The following is a 23217-nucleotide window of genomic DNA, read 5'->3' as shown; positions in this document are numbered from 1 at the left end:
ACAGAGCACTGGGACAGGCTGCCCAGAGAGGTTGTGGAGTCTCCTTCTCTGGAGACATTCAAAATCTGCCTGGATGTGATTCTGTGAAACCTGATCCAGATGAACCTGCTTTAGCAGGGGGGTGGACTAGATGATCTCTAGAGATCCCCTCCAACCCCGAACATTCTGTGATGCACACAGGCCCAATCAACAAGCAGTTCAACTGCCAAGGATGCTGTATGAGTAGAAACACATGCAGCCATCCTCCCATAAGTCAGGGTTACACATTCCCAGTCATTGATGCCAGCAGTCACTTAGACATCAGAAGCTGCCTATTAGCTCCTGAGCAGTAACCAATGCAACTCAGTATAGTTCTCCCAACTGTGGCTCACAGAAAGTCACTGAGCTCTGAGAAAAATATACTTGTTACTTGGGTTCCAAGAAGAAAAAAGTAGAAAAAATTATCAGAAATGCAAAATATTCTGTAGAATTCACTTGCATGTCTTGAAGAGACTTAGAGAATACCACCCAGCACTTAAAGCTACCACAACAATAGCCTGAAGTGCCAGGAAATGTAAAGGTTTCTTCTGTGTAATTAGAAAACATCACTTTAGGGCTGGGATATGCACTTATTTCACCTCTCCTTCTTCCCTGCTCTTCTACCTTTAACTCCTTCATATCTTCCCTGCTGTGTGTCACACTGTTTCTGAGCTCTAATTTTTTGCTAAGAACAGCTTTAACAAATAAAAAGAAATGAAACAAAAAAACCCCCAACAACAACAGAAAAATTAGGTAGTCAGTACCCTGGCAAGGACTGTCAGGAATGCTGCAAAACCAAAGAAGCAATTGATCTTTATCAGCAATAATGGGGCACAGCAGAGGTTCTGGAGTGTTGGTTTCCATGAGGGAGGGGATGAACAAAGGTGGTTCTACAATTGCTGGGATCCTTGCAAGACACAGAGAAATTTAGAGCCAAATAGAAAACAAATTAAGAGTATCACTGCTGCAGTCACACCACTTCTATTCTCCACAGCACGTGTTGCTTTGCCTGGGGTAAAAAGCACACTGCAACAAGAAGCAGAGAGAACTGAGCATGTTGTTTCACACCCTGACATTGCAAATGGAAGGACAGAAGTGGTTCTCAGCATGGAGTCTCATGGTTTGCCCTTGTCTAACCCAACTGATGTTGGGCCAGTGTGATGGGAATGGCATACATGATGGTTATTAGAATTTACAACTCTTCCCAGTGACAGTATGACATCACATTTTCATGAAAGCTGGCTTTTTATTTAAAGGTCACTGGCTCTAGACAGCCTTTTCCATGATAAACAGGCAGAAGCAAAACTGAGCAAAAGGTTTCCAAAGTTGTGAAGCTCATTCCTGACGTGAAAAAAATTAAAGATTGATTACTGTGCAACATTTTTTAAACTAATAAAAGTGTTTCATCCCCTCACTAATTTCAGAACCTTAGTATTTTCAAAGCTAGTAAAAAACAGAACAAATACTTTGGGTAAAATGAAAACTTCAACTAAATACTCAGTGCTAGTGACTACACCTACAATTGGGGTGGAGTGGGGGGTGAAAGAAGCAAAGCCCAACAAAAAATTTTAAATACTTTAAAATAATGAAATAAAAGTCACAGTCTACTTACACATTGTTTTCTTTCCTGTGTGTACTCTTTTAGGTCCTATGGATAGGAAAGATTCTTACACAACTATCTTTGCTGAAGGACAGACTCAGCTCAGAGAAGGAAGTATTATACACCAATATTTCCCTCCTTAGAATTCTAATTATAGCTTGAGAAATCAAGGATGCATCAGTTATGGATGACAAGCTATCAACATAGGTGAGTGAGCAAGTGGCACTACCCTGCTAGGAGCTAATTAACCTAGCTATCTTTAGTTTATTTGTATAACTTACAGTGTATATACAAGGTCAAACAAGAAGTAACATACAAACACACCAATCTGCCACAGGCAAATCTGCTATTAGCTCCTTTACAAAACAAGAAATTTTTTTCATTCTTTGCCTTTGCAGACTTGACAACCGAAATCCACCTTATCTCTTCATTTAGACATGAAAGCAAGTCACCATGGCAACGAAGGAAGACATAAGAGTAGTTTTTAACAGCAGCTTTCCACACATTCCCTACTCTCGCTTTTTGCTTGCTTGATTTTCATTTTATCTGATGTGACTCCAGTAAGACAAAACTTATGCTTAAAATCTGCTAGTGCTTACAGACTGTTTTGCAGTCGATCAAGAGAAGGTGTCAGGTTTCTAGAATTAATTGAAAAAACCTAGGTGTCTGCTACAGTTGGTTCTCCAAGTTGTTATTATTTCAGATGTTTAAGATAAGTTATAGTCAAAATGAAACTGTCACTAACAGACTCCTCAAAACCCCCATACAAAGATGAAAGCACTGAAAGATTAAATATTTTACTGAGAAACAGTTTTTATGAAATAAGATTTATTTCAGACTTTAGTAATAATTCATATCAGAGCAAGCTGAGAAAGAAAAGAAACCTAGAACAGCTGATTTTATTTAGACATTGCCTTGGAACAAAGAACAAAGTGTTCACTGGCCAACAGCACTCCCCTGAATTTAGCAGTTTAGAGTTATTCCAAGTACTGGACCGTTTTAAAAAAAAAGCTTCTCATTCCACTGGAAAGCAGCAGCTGTTGAAAACAAGTAGATGAAAACCCATAGATGAACTTCTGTTAATTAAGGATCCTCCAGTCTAAAATTATATTCTTATAAAAGATCTAGATGTCAAAGTAGCTGCTGTTTGTGGAAGCACAGCCCCTTTCTTCACTATTCAGATGTGTAGTACAATCCTGGGAAAGGCAGGAATAAAGAAAGCAATTGACACTGAGAAATGAGACTGCACAAGCAACTTATTCAATTTAGGACTTATTCTGAAGTTTTGAAATGGTTCAGATACTGTAGGACTTCAGTTTATTAAAAGCAGTCTTACTGCATGGCACCGCAACATGTACCTTCTCTTATCTTTTTAATTGTCTCATTCAATGGCTGAACTTTGTGTTAGAAATGTATTGAGACACATTTTAAATTACTTTTACAACAACAATTTCACTTCCCAGTTAAAGTAGAGATGGTGACTGTCAGCAAAGGTAGGTAACTTCAGAGCTGAGCCATTTTGCAAGAGATAAAGGGTGCCTTTCAGAGTAAGCCTTAAAGAGAAAAAACACATACAAACACATCCCCAACGCCAAAACTAAGCCACCTGCCCCATGGGTCAAGTAAATACACATCAAAAGCAATAAAACACTACGTCATAAGTTTTTAAAGGGATATTAAATACTTGTCTATTGTCCTAAATATCAGTAAGAACAAATTTATCACCTTCATGTAAAACATAGTTTAGCCAGTATTGTCAATAGCATGAAACAAATATTTTTACTTCCTTTAAATATGAGGATGTACAAGTGTTACTTTGATAAAACTAAGCAATTGCTTCAATTGCAGAAGACTAGTCAATGCTCAAAGTTTTACCTTTCCCATTGCTTTTTATGTAAGGCCCTTAAAGCTCCATATGTTTGTGGATGATAATACAGATTGTAGTCTATACTCAGCCTCAGTGAGACACATCTGGAGTACTGTGTTCAGGGCTCCCCAGTACTAGAGACATAGGCATACAGAAGAGGTCCAACAAAGGGCCACAAAGGTGATAAAGGGAGTGGGAGCATTTGTTGGAGGACATACTGAGAGCTAGGGGCTCAGGGGGATCTTACCTATGTGCATAAATACCTGCTGGGAGTAGCAAAGACAACAGAGTCAAACTCCTCCCTGTGGTGCCCACTGACAGGACAAGCAGCCATGCACAGACAAATGCAGGAATTACATCTAAACGTAAAGGTGTTCTTTTAATTTTTCTTGTTACTGGTTTTAAATTGTAAGAGTCACTACCTAAACTCCAGGTTTGATGTTTTGATTGTCTAGAGCTTAAGAGTGGTGACAACAACGTTGAGTGTTTAATGGTAAGAATCAGGGGGATGGCGAACAGGGCAGATATGGTGGGAGTCTGTTACAGACTGCCCAACCATGATGAAGAGGCAGAAGAAATATTCTTTAAGCAGCTGGTAGATCTCACAATCGTTAGCCCTTATTCCTGTGGGGAACTTCACCTTACCAGGTGTCTACTGGAAACACAGTCTAGGAGGTTCCTGGAGTGTGTGGAAGATAACCTCCGGGCACAGCTGGTGAGCCAGCCAACTAGGGAAGGCACCTCGCTGGATCTGTTGTTTGTGAACAGAGGAGCACTGGCGGGGAACGTGATGACTGGAGCCTGTCTTGGGCACAGCGATCACAAAATGACAGGATTTTTCATTCTCGGAGAAGTAAGGAGGGGGATCAGCAGAGCTGCCACCTTGGACTTCCAGAGGGCAGACGTTGGTCTGATTAGGAGCCTGGTTGGCAGAGTCCCTTGGGAGGCACCCCTGAAGGGCAAAGGGGTCCAGGAAGGCCAGTCCTTCTTCAGGAAAGAAATCTTAAAGGTGCCGGAGCTGGCTGTCCCCATATGCTGGAAGACAAGCCCGTGGGGTAGAAGACCAGCCGGGCTGAAGAGAGAGCTTTGGCTGGAACTCAGGGGGGAAAAAAGGAGAGTTGATGACCCTGGGAAGGAGGGGCAGGCAACTCAGGAGGACTGCAAGGATGTTGTGAGGTTATGCAGGGAGAAAATGGGAAGGGCCAAGGCCAGCGAGAACTTAATCTGGCTACTGCCGTAATAGACAACAGAAAATGTTTCTGTAAATACTTGAGAAGGGCTAAGGAGAATCTCTGTCTTCTATTGCATGTGGGGGAAACCACAGTGACAAAGGGCGAGGAAGAGGCTGAGGTACTCGATGCCGCCATTGTCTCAGTCTTTAATAGCAAGACCAGTTGTGCGCAGGGTACCCAGCCCCCTGAGCTGAAGGACAGGGGCAGGGAGCAGAATGAAGCCCCCAGAATCCAAGGGGAAAGGGTCAGGCACCCGCTACAACACTTTGGTACACACAAGTCTATGGGGCCAGATGGGATCCACCCAAGGGCACCGGCAGAGCTGGCAGAAGTGCTGACCCGCCACTTCCCATCAGTTATCATTAGTCCTGGCTAACCAGGTGACTGGAAGTCAGCACACGTGACATCCACCTGCAAGAAAGGCCGGAAGGAGGATCTGGGGAGCTGGAGGCTGCCAGCCTGGCCTCGGTGCAGAGGAAGGGTGTGGAGCAGGTCATCTCAAGTGCCTTTACGCAGCACGTACAGGACCACCGGGGGATCGGGCCCAGCCAGCAGGGGGTTATGAAAGGCAGGTCCTGCTTGACTAACCTGATCTCCTTCTATGGCAAGGTAACGGGCTTTGTGGATGAGGGAAGGGCCGTGGATGTTGTCTGCCTGGACCTTAGTAAAGCCTTTGACACAGTTCCCCCAAGCAGTCTCCTGGAGAACCTGGCTGCCTGTGGCTTGGGTGGGAGCAGTCTGTTCTGGGTAACCAGCTGGTTGGACGGCCAGGCCCGGAGAGCGGTGGTGAACGGGGTTCAATGCAGCTGGCGGCTGGTCACACGTGGTGTTCCCCAGGGCTCAGTACCAGGGCCAGTTCTGTTTAATATCCTTATCCATGACCTGGACAAGGGGCTTGAGTGCACCCTCCCTGAGTTTGCAGAGGACCCCAAGCTGGGCGGGAGTGTTGATCTCCTTGAGGGTAGAAAGGCTCTGCAGAAGAATCTGGACAGGCTGGATGGATGATGGGCCGAGGCCAGCGGTGTGAGGTTCAACCAAGCTCAGTGCCGGGCCCTGCCCGTGGGTCACACCAGCCCCAGGCAGCGCTACAGGCTGGGGCAGGGGGCTGGGAACTGCCCGGTGGGAAAGGGCCTGGGGGTGCTGGCTGACAGCCGGCTGGGCATGAGCCCCCCGTGTGCCCAGGTGGCCAAGGGGCCAGCAGCGTCCTGGCTGGTGTCAGAAACAGTGTGGCCAGCAGGGCCAGGGCAGTGACCGCCCCTGTACTGGGCACTGGTGAGGCCGCACCTCGAACCCTGGGTTCAGCTTTGGGCTCCTTGCCACAAGAAGGACATGGAGGTGCTGGAGCTGAAGAAGGGCAATGGAGCTGGTGAAGGGTCTGGAGCACAAGTCTTATAAGGAAACCGGGGTTGCTCAGCCTGGAGAACAGGAGGCTGAGGGGAGACCTTATCACTGTCTACAGCTGCCTGAGGGGAAGTGTTAGCAAGGTGGGGTTGGTCTCTTTTCCCAAGTAAAAAGTGATAGGACAAGAGGAGATGGCCTCCAGTTGTGCCAGGGGAGGTTTAGGTTGGATATTAGGAAAGAATCTCTTCAACGAAAGGATTTGAACAGGTGGTCCAGGGAAGTGGTTGAGTCACCATCCCTGGAGATATTTAAAATATGTGTAGAGGTAGTGTTTAAGGACATGTTTTAGTGGTGATATTTGCAGTGCTAGGCTCATGGTTGGATTCGATGATCTTAAAGCTCTTTCCCAACGTAAATGATTCTATCATTCTAAACAATCATAACAGGTTATTCAGAGAAGCTGCAGAGTCTCAATCCCTGGCGATTCTTAAAACATGACTGGACACAGCTCTGAGCAATCTGTCGTGGCTGATCCTGTTTTGATCAAGGGGATTGGACTTGATGATTTCCATAGCTGCCTTTCAGCCTCACTAACCACAGGATCAGAGAATGGTTGAAGGATAAACATACTCTGAAATGGAAAGGTCTGGATGAAAAAAAGAGAATTCAGCGATATTAAATACAAAACAGACTATGTTAAAAGTTGGACAGGAGATGTCAAGCTGGTAAAAAGTCATGTTAATGGTCCAACAGATAAATAGTAAGCACAGCAGAAGTAGCACACAAGTTACACCCATTCCTCATTACCTGCACTCACATCTGCAGTATTTTGTTTAGAAGACAAACTGTAGTAGCAGAGAGCCCTAATGCAGCATGCACTTTGATAGTAGCAGCAGAGACTGCAGCATGCCTCCAATGCACAAACCTAACTCACAGCTGAGTGGCAAGTCTGCCTATATGTGAGAGTCTTCCCTTACAAGCTGGATTTTAAAGCTGTTGAAAGTCCTTCTTGAGTCTCCAAGTGAATACCTGTTGTGTGAAGTTACTGCACGTAAACTACTGTCATAACTCAGAGAGCAGTTAAGGTTATCTTAACTTTACAGATGAAAACCCTGCTCCTCTCTATATACATTTTATGGCATTTTCTATGACACAGTCAACAAGATGACTTGCAGTTTGTGTAGACTTAACTCATTGGTTTTAAACACAGAGATAATCTATGCCATTAGTATCTGCTGCTCCAGTGTCTCCTCCATGTTGTGCAACAACAAAAACACTGTGCCACTAACCAGTCCTTGCCATCAGTACAGCATGTTCAGCCCTGCATCTGATCTTCACAAACAGTTAATCATGCTTTTAGTAAGCTCTGGGGCAGCTGCTGCTACTAGTAATGGACAAATGCTAGCGGACACAACATACATTAACTTGTTTCCAGCTATTTCCAAGTTGGAAGGCTTAATATCTTTGTCTCACATGTATTATCTCCACGCAGCTCCAAACTTCACTGCCTTATTTCCTATCATATAAACCTGCAACCACAACACATAGAACAGAACTCAGTATCCCCAGTGAAGTGCTTTTCTTGGAGGATGACCCCAGTTTATTTCATCTCCCCACGTCTTCTATATTCACAAAATATGAGCAGTACAGTGCTCATATTAATTCATGTCAAAGGACTGACGTAAAATAAGGTGCTTCTAAGTAACACAACAGCTTTACTGTTTCAACAGTGCTTTCCTATTTGAGGTGCTCTGTATTCCCCACCTCCCAGCCATCTGACTTTCTGTTCAGCATTTAGAATACTGGATTTACCATGACAAAGTTTTAGATTGTACTATTTAGATAAGCAATTGCTTATTGATAAATTGATCTACCTTGGCTACTTAAAAGAAGCTACTACCATCAAGATCTCTCATATCTTTTAGGATTCACTGACTTTAGAAATACTATGGCAAAAAAGTAGGAGATGGATTCCTGAGGCTGTCTTGAAGGAACTAACTATTCAGAACGGCACTCTTTCTCCAACATGGAAAAACACCAAGGACAGCTAAAGGAGGGCAGAAACAAGCAGTTTCAAGGTAAAAGCAAAATGTTTACTGTAGTCTGGAAAAGCTGGCAGCTTAGAAGTTGTCAGCAGCTCAGTTTCTCCATCATGAGGAAACAAAATTTCATTAGGCTCAAAAGATACAAGGTCATTATGGGAGCAAGCTGTAACACACTCCGTGACCCCACCTGGAGGCTCTTACCCCACCCACAGTACGCTAAAGTCCCATTTGTGCAGGATTCATGACCCAGATCCCTTATAGCACCAATCTGTGACCTTGGGTCAGGGTGCTGAGCAAGTCTGCACAGAGAAACGAAGGTAAAAATTGTAGGAGGCAAGACTGTTGAGATGGCAATTACTAGCAGGATCCAAGAAGGAAGGCTCCAAAATGGGGATGTTATAAAATTGTGAAAGGAAAAAGAACTGCAGGGATTAGCCTGGCTAGTTGCAAACCATAAGGTCACCAGACCAGTATCGATAGAGTTTGTGGAAGACTGGGGCCCATCCAGGTTCTACAGAGCTGCAGGGGCCAATCCTTTCCCTCCTGACTGGTGCCTATCATGGTGGTGAGCATACTAATGCTTTGCCTAATGGCTCATTAAATCTCAGCTGTCTTTTGTGGGTGTTAGCAAATAAGTAATTGCTTTATGCTTTTAACCTGCATATGTTCTGCTTACAGTGTCCTTTTGCAGCTGGCTCAAGATACCTGAGGAAACTGACCCAAACACTCCACAGAAACGCTCAAGCCAAGGCTAGCTTGGCAGCAAAATCATTACAGATGATCAGCCTAGAGATAATGATGCTGATAACCATAATGTATAAGATTTTTTGCTATAAACAGTCTAAAAAGAAAAATATAGTGACAGATGCTCTATACAGAAACATATGTTTCAGCCCTCTTGAAAGGTTTTTCCCATCCAGACAGAATATGATTTCTTTGGTTTATAGACAAATTAAGCTCTTGATCTGTATTGTTACTCTAGGAGTGCTCAACTCTCTCCACTGACTATAGAACCAAGACAACATGAGCTCTCTGCACCTACAGCTGTTGTCTGCAAATCCCTCATTCTATCCCCAGTTTATACAGAAAGAGCTGCAAGTCATACATAGGAGCAAGGAATAGGCTTTTCTCCCCAAATTGAGTACGATCAGCTTCAAAAACATTTGCACATTTTCACCAAGCATGTCCCCTTTTGCACTTTCACAAATAACACTCCAAAAATCCAGACAGCAGACAAGAATGGGGAAAAAAACCACCCAACATTTTTCAAGTGCTATTGTATGTTACCATTTCTGCTATTTTTCCCCTGATTTATCAGGCACCAGTGATTTGATACATCACTACTCCAATCCCACAAGACAGTTCCCATATTCTCTACTTCTATAAAGAACTGGAAAGGAAATGTTAAAATAAAAGAGTTTTAATTAAATAGCAAAATCTAGGTGAACAGAAAGCAAACTAGTTTACACCACGTTTTGTACTACTGGTAACCACTGAAACACTTAACTGACTGCAGCACAGAAGTAATTAGAATAATGTAACACTTTTGAAAAAATACAGAACAGTTACCTCAGGAAGTGTTTCATGGTGATGGTTTGGTTTATGTTGCTGGAGTCGTAACCTGTTGATCACCGATGACCTCTTCTTTCCAGGTGATATCAGTGCTGTAAAAATAGAATTGAGATGTATTTACTAACAGGGGAAAAAAGAAAAGTTACTTCAGTTTTCTAAATTATTTTTGAAACAAACATCTATGGAAATTCATAGCAAAGATGTTAAGGAATCTTACGTCAATAAAAACAGACTGAAAAAAACCAACATAATTTGTCCGCACTCCTCAGCCTGAGCATATACTTTGACCAGACTGTACTACCCATGTGTCTTTTCTGAGAAGTAAAAATTTGAATAAGAGTACAGAAATAAGTGAGAAAACTTGAAGAAAAATCTAGACAATTTCAAATACTTCTTGTGTTCTTCAAACACATGTCTGGTTCACAGCAGCTTCCAAGCAGCAGTTTGAAGAGACACTAGGCTCACTACTGTTAGAAGCCCTCTGTTCCCCAGAATTTGCAACAGTGCTTAGAGACCTTGGGTAAAAGTAGTACCTAAGCAAAGAGCTACTAGTGGGTTCTGATTTAATTCACTACAGTAGATGTCAGGTAATCAATTTTCCTGGTGACCAGCTTTATTAAATGACACATGAGGTCCTAAAATAGATACAGGTGACCAGGTTGCCCATCCGTCCTGAGATCTGGTGTCCAACAGTTAATATTCATTATGATTACCATCTAGCTCCAGTAGAGGAGAGGAACAGGAAGAAACATCATAAATATAACCCTGCCCAGGCACTGCAGACTCTCCCCAGTCACCACCCCCTTACTTCAGGTTTCTAAGATGGAGTATTCACAAACAAGTGATATTTGACTAAGAGATGTAGACTTCTCAGATTACTGTACTTCATTTGCTGCAAAAGACAACAAAACATCTTTACTTGCTGCCAGAAAACAGGATACCACTACACATGTCTGCTAGTGGGACAGCTTAATCCAAGACAAAGGCAACAAGATCACACTTTCAAGCTCTATACTAGTACAAACACACACAGGCCTGAGTGAAAGCTATGCTGTTAAGAGACCATTTAAGAGCCCGTTTTTTTTTTTTTTATTATTATTATTAGCATTGCATGCAGCATGCTGAAAAGCACCTGAAGGCCTTAAATAACTAGCCTCTTTGGTCACAAAGTTATAGATCTAGAGAACCTCAAATCTATTTTCTTTCACAGGGCCTATCAACACTGAAGAGATAAAAACCTTCTCACCCTACCTTGTTCTCATATTCTTTCCCTTTTGTAACTTGTGAGTTTTATATCATGCTGTTGCCTGCTGACAGGAACAGAACAAGTTTAGAAAAATGCAGCTATCTTGTTGGATTACATCACATACATCTCGCTAAAAATACATAATCCCCGAACAGTGGAAGCTTCATTCATTTATATTGTTTTTGACTGGCTGAATCATGTTACTGTCCCCTGAATACAGCTGTAATTGGTGCTGACTGCAGTGACGCCTGCTTGCAAGGGCAGAGAGATGCTAATATCCAACTCCGGTTCATTAATGAACTGGAGTAGGCAGGCTCCTAATGCTTCCTGCTGCAGCCTTTGATAGGTCTTCAGTGACAGCAAACATAGGAGATAGGCGAAAACTGGAGGGGATGTAACCTGCTCCCATTTCTCCAGTCTAATAATTTGCTGTTCTAAAGATACAGTTTGTGAAAGATTCTCACAGCCGAGTCTCAGCTTTTTAGCATCAATTTGAGCAAAGGAAGCTTCACCACAGTATTTGACCTGTAAGGGCAACAGTGTAAAGAACACACCAGAAGTGCCAGGAGCTGTCAAATCAACCTCCTCTGAAAGTATGTGCTGGCCCCAGCCTCTGAGGTCAGCTCCTTGATTCTGATCAAGGCTTTTGCTGAAAATGATGCTGCTTTTTTACTACTGCTTTAAAGAGAAGAGAAATTCCACTTGCCTGAACTCTAGAACTGGCTTACCCAAATGTGGCATGGTAGGAGCTTCAAGATACTTGCCCTTCAAGAACAGCTACCAGCTACAGCCAATTATAAATTTGTTTTCAATACTCATTAAAAATTAGACTGTTTAAACCCCTCTATTTTAAGAAGTCAACATTGCTGTTCATAAACCTTTACCTTCTACCCAGAAAGATAAACTCAAAGGAAGGTCATTGGTTACACAGAAAAAAAACATAAGTGACACCACAAGCATGACAAGTGGTTGAAAGTGCCAATTTTGAATCTCTTTATGAGCACACCCTTGGAATTACAATAATAATTCTCCTTGCTTTCTCCCTTTTAATTGAAAGGGGGCAGGGTGGGGAAGTCACCAAAGAAACTTTACAGCTGAAGTCCTGATGCCACAGAAGGCAACATCAAAGTTCTCCAGCTTAGAGAGGAACAGTTCACCCTGCAGGCTTCAACAGTGAGTCCCCGACAGCACAGGTCCAGCCAATAACCAGGTCCACAGAAAGTCTATGGCCTCAAAAGCAGTTTCCTCCACTGGAACACAAAGCAATCAAATTCCACCTGACTCTACCAAGAAGATTTCAAGGCCTAGAGGCAAGACTTCCAGCACAAACAAAAGCACAGAAAGCCTATGCTGCTGTCTTCGTTCGTAAGGTAAAAAGTTTAATGTCTGGCAGACAGGCTTTGTAAACGCTGTCACATCTGCTAAGTACAGGGATAGAAACTGATGCCATGCTCTGCAATTCTTGCAATAATTCACTTACGTGGACACACACACGACAAAGTTATTGACATCTAGGCTAGATTGGGAAGCCAAATCAGAAGGTGAGAGTTTACAGTCATCTTCAAACAAGTAGGACTGGCAGGCAGCATTCCCCCATTTCCATATACCTCTACTGAATTCCTCCAGGGGAAATCAGTAAAGATTTTCTGTGAAGAAAACAGCCCTTAAACTCTTCAAAAAGACTGTTACCACAATTCACAGCTAAATTCAACTATGCATAAACCTGTAGAGCCACAAGACCTAATTTCTGCCAATCTCTTTTCCTCTCAAAATAGATTTAAATGAAAAAAAGAAATAAAGTTCCATACAAAATAAATGAGTACTCTATCTTCCAGTAAGGTTGTTACAGCATCTCAGTGAACAAGAGCAGCTATATAGCTTTGGATTGCATGAACACCACTTCAGAGTTTGCCCAAAAAGTTTCAGTCAATTGCCATCACATGTGCTTAGAAAAAGAAAAAAAAAAGCATTTGTGGCTAGGGAGAGGGACTTGACCTCTTGTCTTCTTAAGGAAAGAGTTTCCTTAGCAAGTTGGACATCTGCAGATCAGGAAGGCTTTAAGGTCCACTTGCAGGAAAAGAACACACATATGTGAGTTTTCTACAAGTGATAGATAATCAGGGCAATGAATGTTTGTAAGCTTTTTGAAAGAGCAAGCACAACAATTACACAATTTACTTGAGAAGCTGACAGCAGTTATGGACTTGGGGAGACTGAAATACAAGTTTCTGAAGACTCAACTTCCTGTGCTTCTGTCGGAAAATGCTAGACTCTTAGCAGGACACTCAGAGCCAGCAGGTGTCCAGTGGGGACCAGCCTGTTGGCCACAGCACCCACCCACCACTGAGGAGCCTGAGTTTGTGCTTTTACATAGTTTCACTAATGTGAACTTGCAGCTGTGTTTTTCTGCAGACTAAGAAAATGCTTCAGCTTTAAGCTATACACATTCACGTTTTCTCAACAAGAAACCTGCAAGAAAACTTCCCCTCTTCTCCTTTTGTCAGCAGCTTTTCAGCCCTTTCTGATTTTAAGTCATGCAGTTGGAGCAAGCCTAAAGACAAGTAGGTTTGACCTTGTTAGCCATCCTTCATTAATTCCCTAGAAGTAGCTTAAGCCAACAACACAGTTCCACTACTGAAAACCCCTTGGCCTTACGTAAAAAGTTTGCTCTTTGGCATGAAACAACTCATGTTCTAAGGCTCCAGACTGAGGGTGACAGAGCAAGGATGCTGTTTGGATCTCCCATACACTCAAGTTTCTCAGCTTGCAGGATTTTATCCTACACCACACCACTTCCACAAATCAACCTCCTCCTCCCTCCAACAACACACCCACATACCCATTCACTGCCAATTGTTTCATCCAGTTTATCTTCAACTAGACAGGAGTTTCCCTTCCTAAAACTAGCTCCAGCTTTTCTTGGAAGAGAAGCAGTACTACTATTATCACATAAAACAGCAAAACTCTGTCTCAAAACAGAAATGAAGCTTTCCCTAAATAAACAAACATTAACTATTTCAATTCCTGTGACTCTATGATCCTTTACGTAGTATAGCAAAATATGCATCAATGTGAAAGGTGAACAATTGCTGGAGGCTAAAAGAAGTCAAGAGTAAGCCTTAAAAGTCGCCTCTATCTGAAACAGAGGGTTTGCTTTGTTTGTCTTCAAGAAACCTGTAGATACACCTGAGTGAAAAAGTTGTGTTATTTAATAGAAATCACAATATTTGCAGAGTAAAATATAAAACCAAACTAGTTTTCTTCCCAATGTTTGTCTTGTAAGCTAATGGCTCACCTGGCATGTTGTAAACATTTTAGAAGGTTTGTATTCTAATTATAAAGAAAAAGTAGCTATGCTGAAGAGGCAAAATCAGAACCATTAAGATGAGCAGGCTGAATATAAGACTTTGTTTAGGTGGATCATTAGATGACAGTTCATCCAAACTTTCCTCCTCACAAAAAAATAAAAAAGGACGTATGTTTGAAATAGCAGGCAGTAATTGCAACAGTCATCATGAGTGCGGGGGGGGAGGGGGGGGAGGGATAATTCATTTATTTTTAGGTTTAGTTGTTTTACTTTCAGAGTAGGTGCTTTTGAGCTGAATGCCACTACCACGATAAAATTGATTTCAGACTGCAACTTTTCAGTAGCATCCTGGGTTGCCACTTCTTATCCCTCATTCACCTCAAAAGCCTATGTGTACTTATTTGTGAGGGACAACAATCTGAGCCTTATATCATCAGAAGTGTTTTGCTACCCTACTTTTTTTTTTTGTGTATTTTTTTTTTGCTGATGGGAATATTGATGCTTCTCTATCCTGAACACTAATCTGCAATAACTAGAATTAGAAGGGGGAAGAATAGCTGATACACATTATGAAATGTCCCTTGAAGTCCTGGTGGATAGCAAGCTGGCTGCAAGCTGGCAGTATGCAAAGACAGACAACAGCACCCCAGGCTGTGTGAACACAAGCACAGCCAATAAGTAGATTGAAGGAAGGGATTATCTTCCTCTGCCCAGCACTCTTTGGACCACATTTACACACTCTTTAGTTTGGGCCCAAGCAATACACAAAAGACACCAATAAACCGTAGAGAGTTAATCAAAGGCCACAGGTGATGAGGGAGAGGCTAGGGGAGATAGGCTTGTTCAGCTCAGGGCAGAGACAGCTTTGGGAGACCTAGCAGCACTTCCAGAGCCTAGAGGGAGGACATTGAGAAGTCTTTGATGGACTCTTCATAGCGGTACAGGGCAGGAAGGTGAAAAACAACATGCATAAACTTAAACAGAAGAGGTTCAGCCTAGATGGGGAAAAATTTTCCCCCCAAGAGGACAGTCAGGCAGTGGCACAGGTTGTCCAGACAGATTATGCAGACTCCATCCTTTGAGGTTTCAAGCCCCAAATGAATGAAGCCCCGAGAAGCCTGACCTCAGATCTGACCCTGCTGTGAGGTTGGGGTGAAGACCTTCTGAGGTCCCTTCCAGCCTTTGATTCTCTTCCCCATAAGAGTGACTGTGGGGGAAGCAATCTCAGATACCCTGAGTTATACTCAGAGTACTCTATATAACATACAGGGAGCTCAAGTCCTTGCTATTTTATTAGTTTAAGAGCTACCAACCTCTCACTATGATCCTCTATAATTTGTAATATTTTCCATGAAACAAGCTTAGCCTGAGGATGGAACAAGATTACTCCCTCTACCTCATCTCTCCCGACCACTCCATTTGACCATAAACAAGTCATTTTAAGTGACCTAAAAATCAAGAATAAGAGTGCACAAGAGTCCTACCAGTATCAATATAACACACAAAACCCTCAAATACAAATAAAACCCCAACAACTCCAGGACCTCAGTTTGGTGAAGCCACACATTCTCAGCAAGTCTTGTTTATCAAGCTATCCCACAGAACAGACATAAACTTACTTGCACCTTCCAACTTGCATTCATGCCCAAAGCTGGAATAAAAGTAACTTCAAAACATATTGAAAAACACAGTAAAAACAGAGAATCTTTGACCATCTCAATTACAACATAGTCACTTACTGTTCTTCCTATACCATTCAAAGAACTGTGCATAGACCTCTCTAACTCAGAACACATCCTTGGGAAAAGGCTCTCAGGAACAGATTGCTTCAAACCTCAGTTCCATGGAGTTCAAAAGCACTTTGCATGGCTCAGAAGCAGTTGTGCCTGACACCAACAGGTAAAGCCCCTGGAAGGACCCACCTCAAAGATCAACAGTGGGTGCTTGTTTTTGTGAGCTCAGTTTCCTGTCTCAGTACAGAAAGGTATTTTCGTTTCCATGTGCCCAAGACAAGGCTATATTAAATTTTAAGCATTCTTTAGAAGAAAGTCTTGGAACAAAATGTCACACTTGATTGATGAAGCTAATAAGCAAGACCTGACTTCAGTCACACTGTCACAGGTAATAAGATTTTTCTCCCCTCTCCTAATCTCCATCACATTGACATTTTAGGTTTCTCTGTCTCACTAGGGGAGTGAGGGAAAGGCTAGGTATGAAGTCAAGAATCATCGAATTTTAGTCCTGTCTAAAAAAGCCTGTGAGCATGAGCACATACAACACAATTAAGCAATACAGAGAAAGAGCCCTGAATAAAAGTTTAAAATCACAACAGAGCTGGGGGAGTGGGAAAGCACAAAAAAACCCTTTCTTCCAAGCCACAGAACAGTGCTTTGAAAGTGTCTAATTCTGTAGTCCTAACTTAGCGCCTCACTTCAGTCCATTACTGCCCCTTTAAAGTGGTAAACAGCATCACAGACAAGACAGAAACAAGCAAGCATCAAGAGGATCTTACAAAACCTGTAAGACAGTCACATAGGACTGCATTTGGGTTTAAGAGAACTTAACTCATTAAGTCTCACATGCCAAATTACCTCTAACACAATCCAGTTCAGCCTACATGCTGCAACTCCTCAGTAGATTTTTGTTGAGCCGTAACCCAGTTTGATGAAGATAACATCAAACCAAAACTCAGCATTGTAGAAACATTTCCACAGTTTATTCCTGATCTCTGCCCTCTAAAAGAAAAAGGCTATGGTTATGTACCTGTTTGAAGCAAGATAAATCCCAGAAATTCAACAAAGGAAATGTATACATACATAACGCATACAGGCATATTTTGCATGTAGAACTGTAGCTATAATCTACTTTTACCAATTTCTATCAGCTCTGCTCTACTACAATGTTGAAAGATGTTGAGGACAAAATTATATGAAGTCATGTCAGGTCACTGGTGAAGACTTCACTGGGTTCATTCTATTTCTAATACTAAATACAAAGTTAAAAAGAAGAGGAAGCTCTCCACACCCCAGAGTACTGTAAACTTCTAGAAATGTAATCAGATGCTTAACTTCAACAGGAATTAAACTATTCAAGTACTGTCTCTATGTTTCCATCCTTAATAAGCTTACTTTTCTTATTGAGAAAAGTGTATTTTATCCAGAAAAGACCCAAGTAGATGATACCTCAGCTGAAACTGAAGTCTCATTTTTGAAAAAAGCCTTCAACCCACAGCAGCTTCCCTCCAACCACTTGATGCATTATAAAAAAGTGTAATTTTTAGCCACTTCTCATGAACTTTCGCTTGACCACTGATGAATACACCCAAGAGAACAGCATCACCATCTGGGCGGCTCATGTGTTCTACATGGTTTGTGGTGCAATGTTTCTGGCCTACTTGACCTGTTTCCAGATACACTACACAACAGCTTGTAGCGCAAGGAAGTCTGTTCTAAATGAAACATCACACTTGGTAGCAACATTCTTTCAGGTTTAGAATAAATCCTATAAGACTGGATGCATAAAATCCAAAGATACTGCCTGGTTAGCTCCCAGACTTAATGCTCCACAGAAGCTCCATAGAAAAAACCCAAAATTACTCTTTCCAAAAGTGAACGACTGAAGCTGTTTGTTTTGTCTTCCCTTCTTAGTTTCCATCTCATCACCTAGATGATAGGAGGTTATAAGAGAAAAGGCAAAGATGAAGTATTAACTTGTCACCAAAATTAACTGAAGTCTAGATTTGCTTTAGAGCCCTACCAATTCCTGACATGCAGCAGTTTGCAAGGGAGGAACATCATCCTAACAATGGGTCACGGAGATCTGCAGTCTCAATAGAATTACAACAGAGATGCTTGCTCTTTCTTTTCCACTGCCTTTCCAACATCTTTTATATTTGCTTGGACCACACAGAGTTAATTCAGCTGTCAGATCAATACAACCTCACACTGAGCAACAGCCTGAAAGCATGTAGAACTAAAGACTTTCATATTTATTTTGTTAACTGACAAAAAAAATTAATAATTAAGGACACTAGAGGTGTCAAGACAAAGGCCAAACAAAGCTTTCAAGCTAGAGGAGCATAAAACAATTTATTTACCCAGGAACTTGGTGAAGATTAGACACCATTCATACTGATCTAACAGAAAATTGCTCCATGTGTTGCCTAGTTTTCCTGTCACTGCATCCAGATTACTTTGGCATGCAATCAACAACTTTTCCACAGAGCTCTCCGAGATAGACAAGCAAGAGTGGGATACATGAGAGCTTCTGTATGTCCTTCTGTAATTTTACAGACATGCTCTTCCCCTAAGACAGGACTCAAGGACAAGGGCCTCCCACGCAATAAGCCAGTCAGATAGTGTCGTGAAGTTCCACATTTGAGAAATTGTAAGCATCCTATAGAAAGTGTTATGCACCAGCTGTTAGCTGCCTGCAGTCCTGCAGTCTGCTGAGGGACCACAATAAATGAGCAACATACTTAATCTGCAGAGAAGAGGACTAAAAATCCCACTGCAGATTTTTTGCAAACCTCACGGCCTACTATTTTATCTCCTGCTTGCTGCTCAGCGAGATGCTCTGCATCCCAAGAGGCAGGAAACCAGGACAGCTCCAAGTACATGACCTTGCTGGAAGCTCTGGTTATGCACTTGCTTCCCAGAAGAATCTGCACAGGGTAGGTTGCTCTGATTTTACCAATGTCTGGGGTGAGGAGAAGTGGAAGAAATAATCTATTTGCTCATGGAAGCAAAAGTTTCCTTAAGTTTCTGCAATAAATATTGCAAACTCCATGCTTTGGTTGAAACAGGTTTAAGCCCTTCTTTAGGGAAATGTTTTGAACAGCAAGATGGTTAAAAAAATAAATATCACTTTAGGGGTATCTTCCCAAAGCTGTTGTTCAGACAGGCCTATACACCAGCAGCTACCAGTAGACTCTTCAACTTGGAAGTCACAGGTATCTTACCAAATTTTAGCTTCCATTAAGAAGAGTTGTGAACAACTGTAAAAGTGACTGTATTAAGATTCACTTCACACTTTTGTAGCTTAAGCTAACTCCAAGCAGCACCAAAATCTAGCACTACTTCTGTAAGTAGTGGAGAAAGCAAGCTAGGATAGAGCTTGGTGACAGGGACATCCATAGCAAGGAGGGATGCAGTAACACAAACACCCCCCTAACAGGATGAAGCGAAAGGAAAAGGTGATGAAGATCTAGAAAAGGTAAAAAAGGAAAGAATGTTTTGAAGGGCAATCAAGTTATACCAGCTAGTAAGCAAGACTTATGAAACACACTTTCAGGCATGGTCCAGGAACCATCCTTATGGGGTGATTGCACAAGATGCCCTTTCTCAACCAAGTAGGAGAAGTCAGTGGCAAGGGAAATGTAAGGTGCCATGGTGCTCTCCTTCCCTCTGCCACTTCCTGCTCAGTCCTACCAGGTGTTTGCTTTCTTTTAGGTGCCCAGTTTCAGATAAAGCATGCTGGCAAAGATTTGATAGCAGAAAACTGGAAAGAGGGGAAAAGACAATGTGGGAAGAGATGAGAAAGAAGAGACATGAAGACCATTAGAAACTGTTCCTGACACACCATTACCAAGCAGGGAGAAGAACAAAGCAAAGCAAGAAAGAATACAAACTAGGACAGGATGATTGACAGCATTGCCGCAACACACTTATTCCTAATGTAATGCAACACTGAAAGTCTTCCTTCAGCTTCTCTTTCTGCTTAGAATAGTGGGGCATACATTTTTTATGGTCCTACCCTTTACCTCATAAGTGTAAAGTGATAGTTAAAAAAAATATTTATAAAAGAAGATAAATAAAACAAGTTTCCAGAACACTTGCATCAGATACACCCATAATAAATCACTAATATGAACTGTTCTCATCCTTGAGATAGTAACCTGATGTGCAGACCAAAACTTTCTCCAGGTTCAGTGGGCTGGTTGTTTTCAGTGGTGGATTTTTGGCTTTGGTTTTTTTTGGCGATTTTTTTTTTTATTTGGTTGGTTGTTTCTTGGACTGAATGGTGACCACAATCTTTCTCCCATCTTTCACACTTTAGATGTAGTCCTGAATTGCTTGGTTTGTGTATGATGTTAACTGATGCTCAAGATGCACAAGAGCACTCCCTTGCTCATGCTGCACCACTCAATTTCCACCGCTGGAAGAAAAAGTACCCCCCAGAATTTCAAATAATCCCTACAACACAATAAATAAAGGAGAGTTGGGAATAAAAGCCACTCCAGCTAAAACAGTCTATAGTATTAAAAAAACAAACAACAACACTGCTGAAACATTTTTCCCTTCCAAAAGGAAACCTCAATCCAGCAGTTCTAAGGCATCTTGTTCACATAGCTGCCTAAAGACTCCAAAGATTACGTATAAAACCAACAAGCCCTGACCCAAAACACCATAGGTTGTCAGGTCAGACAAGACTCAAGGAAAAATAAGACTATCTCAGATCCTTGGAGATATTGTTGTGGTCCCCCACCAAATAGTTGTGGTACATTGCGTGGCCTTTTCTTAATTTGTGCCTAGGGTATGTCCCGTTTTCCATATCTTCTTCTGGGAGCTTCCTTTCTCTGCTCCCTTCCTCAAATGGTTCAGCAAGAACTCCTCTTTTCCTCCTTCAATCCATCTGTTCTCCTCACGCTGCCTTAACACTGACAGCATGAAGGCCTAGCAAGCCCAAATTTAACAAACCCCACATTGATCTTAGTGTTTCAGAGGTACAACCTGTTTGCTGGCACACAACCAAGCCAATGTTGATGTGGATGTGGCTTTGTGAAAGCAGAGTGGGAGAGGGAGTATGAGACTTGCTCTTATAACTGCCTACCAGAGTTATGGAAGAGAACTACATTTTCCAGGACCACAGGACTGCTTTATAGTAAGGTGCCCAATTCCTACCACCTGCACGCCACCTGATCATGCAAATCTTATGAGTGCAGTAACAAATTGTTGCTACACCATGGACAAGTCTCAATACCTGAAGCATCCTGGAGGACAATGAAAGGTAGGGGGTTATTTTTGGTTTTAAATATATAAATAAGACTACTGAAAAAAGGGGAAAAAAAAAAAGTCAGTGACAAAATCTCTGTTTGTCTTCAGTACAAACTGGAACTGGCCACAGGAGCTCTTGCTGATCCCAGCAGCATCACAATTTTGGGGTTCTAGTAAACTTCTCAGTTCACTTTTGGCAGACTCAGACGCAAGTACACAATATGGGCTTATGTGACAGATGGTGTATACACTAAGGAATAACGCCTATGTTTGTGAAATTGATAGCCAGTTGTACACAGTCCTAAATAACCATTTGTTACAGAAACAGCCTTTCTTCCTTATGCACCTTCTGAAGACATCAGTTAACTGTGAGTGGATTAGCAACGTGATATAGGGAGCTGGGAGACAGTACCTTGTATAACTACTTTTCTTGGTTTTGGTCCTGTCCGTTAATCTCTCTGCCTGAGCATTCTTCCATGGAGAAGCAAAATACATATCTACCATAGGAGCCACAGCTACATCAATGCATAGCACAGACCACTAGAAGTGGTTTTGCCAAGGAAAAAACCCCAACAAAATAGTGCCAAGCATCTGAAATTGAAACTACACAGATGGGAGAAAGGTGTTTTTAAACAAAACACCCAATAAGGATGCTGGAGTGGCTCCAACCTGATCCCTGGGACTGAATGTCAGGCCACAGTTGGTATGCTCCCAAAACAGTTCCTCCTTTTTTTTGTCAGGTACTCCAAGACTAGCCCACAAGTGAGGTGAAAAACAAAGGCAGGGACAACTGGGGGATTTACTTTGAAAACACACTATCTCAGTTAAAACATTAGCGTAGGCATGTATATTAAGACTATGAATGCCTGCAAAGTCATTCTAGGTACAATACCACCAGAGAGGGGAGAGCTCCCAAGTACACACAGTTTCCTACAGACACAGTCATGAGGACCACAGTAACCTGTGCCTCCTAACTCTGCTCCAACAAGTCACAATTTTACCTGCTTGATCTGCCAATTGTTTTCAATTCCAGTCTTAGTATCTCCTGTATTTCTCCTGATCTCCAGGCTCCTTTGTACATCTGTGACTGTAAGCTGGCTGAACCAGAAAGCAGTGCTCAGCCTGAGGATGCGCAGACAGATTAGGACATGTCAAAAACACCACAGCCAAACACTTGGTTCTGCTCAGGTACTACACCTACTATAAGTGCTGGAAACTATCTTCTTGAAGAGCCTCTCAGCTGCAGCAGAAAGCTAAGACGTGTTTGCTCACATTTTGCAGCAGAGTAGGACCTGGCACTCCAGAGCAAACTGCCAGAAATGTTTGAAGCTAACAAACTTTATATAGGGCTCTTCATTGGTTTGATGCTAAAGCGGATGAGAACTGCTCACTCAACTACACCTCAGAGGTACTTCTAAGAAACCCGTATCTTTCATACAAGACTTAGTAATTGACTGGGAGTGCTCCCAGAGCACTCCTGGTTTAATTTCATCAGGAGAATTCAGGTCTGTTGTAGCAAGACTGGTCTGAGACCTGACCACCGCAAACCAACTAGAGAAGGTCTCCAGAGGATGTGTCAGATACTTAAGCTGGATGTGAGCCAAATCGCTTGTGTAAACATATCCATAATTTGTTTCAAGGCAAAGTCAAACAGGTCAGTTTAGCACTAAAATGCTTTCTTTGCCTTGAAAAGGGGAGCTCATGCAGTCCCATATACCACTGACACTTGACTCAGGAAGCTATTCCCGCAGTCTCTGCTGTCAGGCAACTCTTCCCACTACCTGGCAGGTACAAGCAGCATTTCCACCTCTGGCTCAGGCTTGGCAAATTCTGTGGTGCCACACAGCTCAGCACTCAAACTCAGTTATGTGGCTGAGCTCACATCATGTTACATGGATGCTGAGCATACTAAGCCCGAACCATAGCCTCAGTCCTGCACTACCACAACCACTCTTCACTTTCTTTAGATCAGTCTAAGTTTTAATTTTATTTTT

At 42.3% G+C, this 23217-nt stretch overlaps 1 protein-coding gene across 9 annotated transcripts in view; it reads right to left on the bottom strand.

Moving 5' to 3' along the window:
* ELMOD1 (ELMO domain containing 1) overlaps positions 1-23217 on the bottom strand; it is a 72784-nt gene that overhangs the window by 35758 nt on the left and 13809 nt on the right. For 8 of the 9 annotated variants that reach the window (XM_080377099.1, XM_080377095.1, XM_080377101.1 and 5 more), the window contains one exon: positions 9673-9767. Coding sequence is in view for 7 of the 9 variants with exons in the window: in XM_080377095.1 (XP_080233221.1) it covers positions 9673-9689 (17 nt within the window). In the remaining 2 variants the exon portion in view is untranslated. Of the gene's footprint in view, positions 1-9672; positions 9768-16819; positions 23201-23217 lie in introns of those variants that run through there. The other variant, XM_080377098.1, reaches the window with a different exon arrangement.

This window comes from Falco punctatus (assembly GCF_963210335.1).
Source record: "Falco punctatus genome assembly, chromosome: 2".
NCBI lineage: Eukaryota > Metazoa > Chordata > Aves > Falconiformes > Falconidae > Falco > Falco punctatus.
The sequence above is the reverse complement of the archived record's forward strand: the minus strand, read 5'-3'. Positions and strand labels throughout refer to the sequence as shown.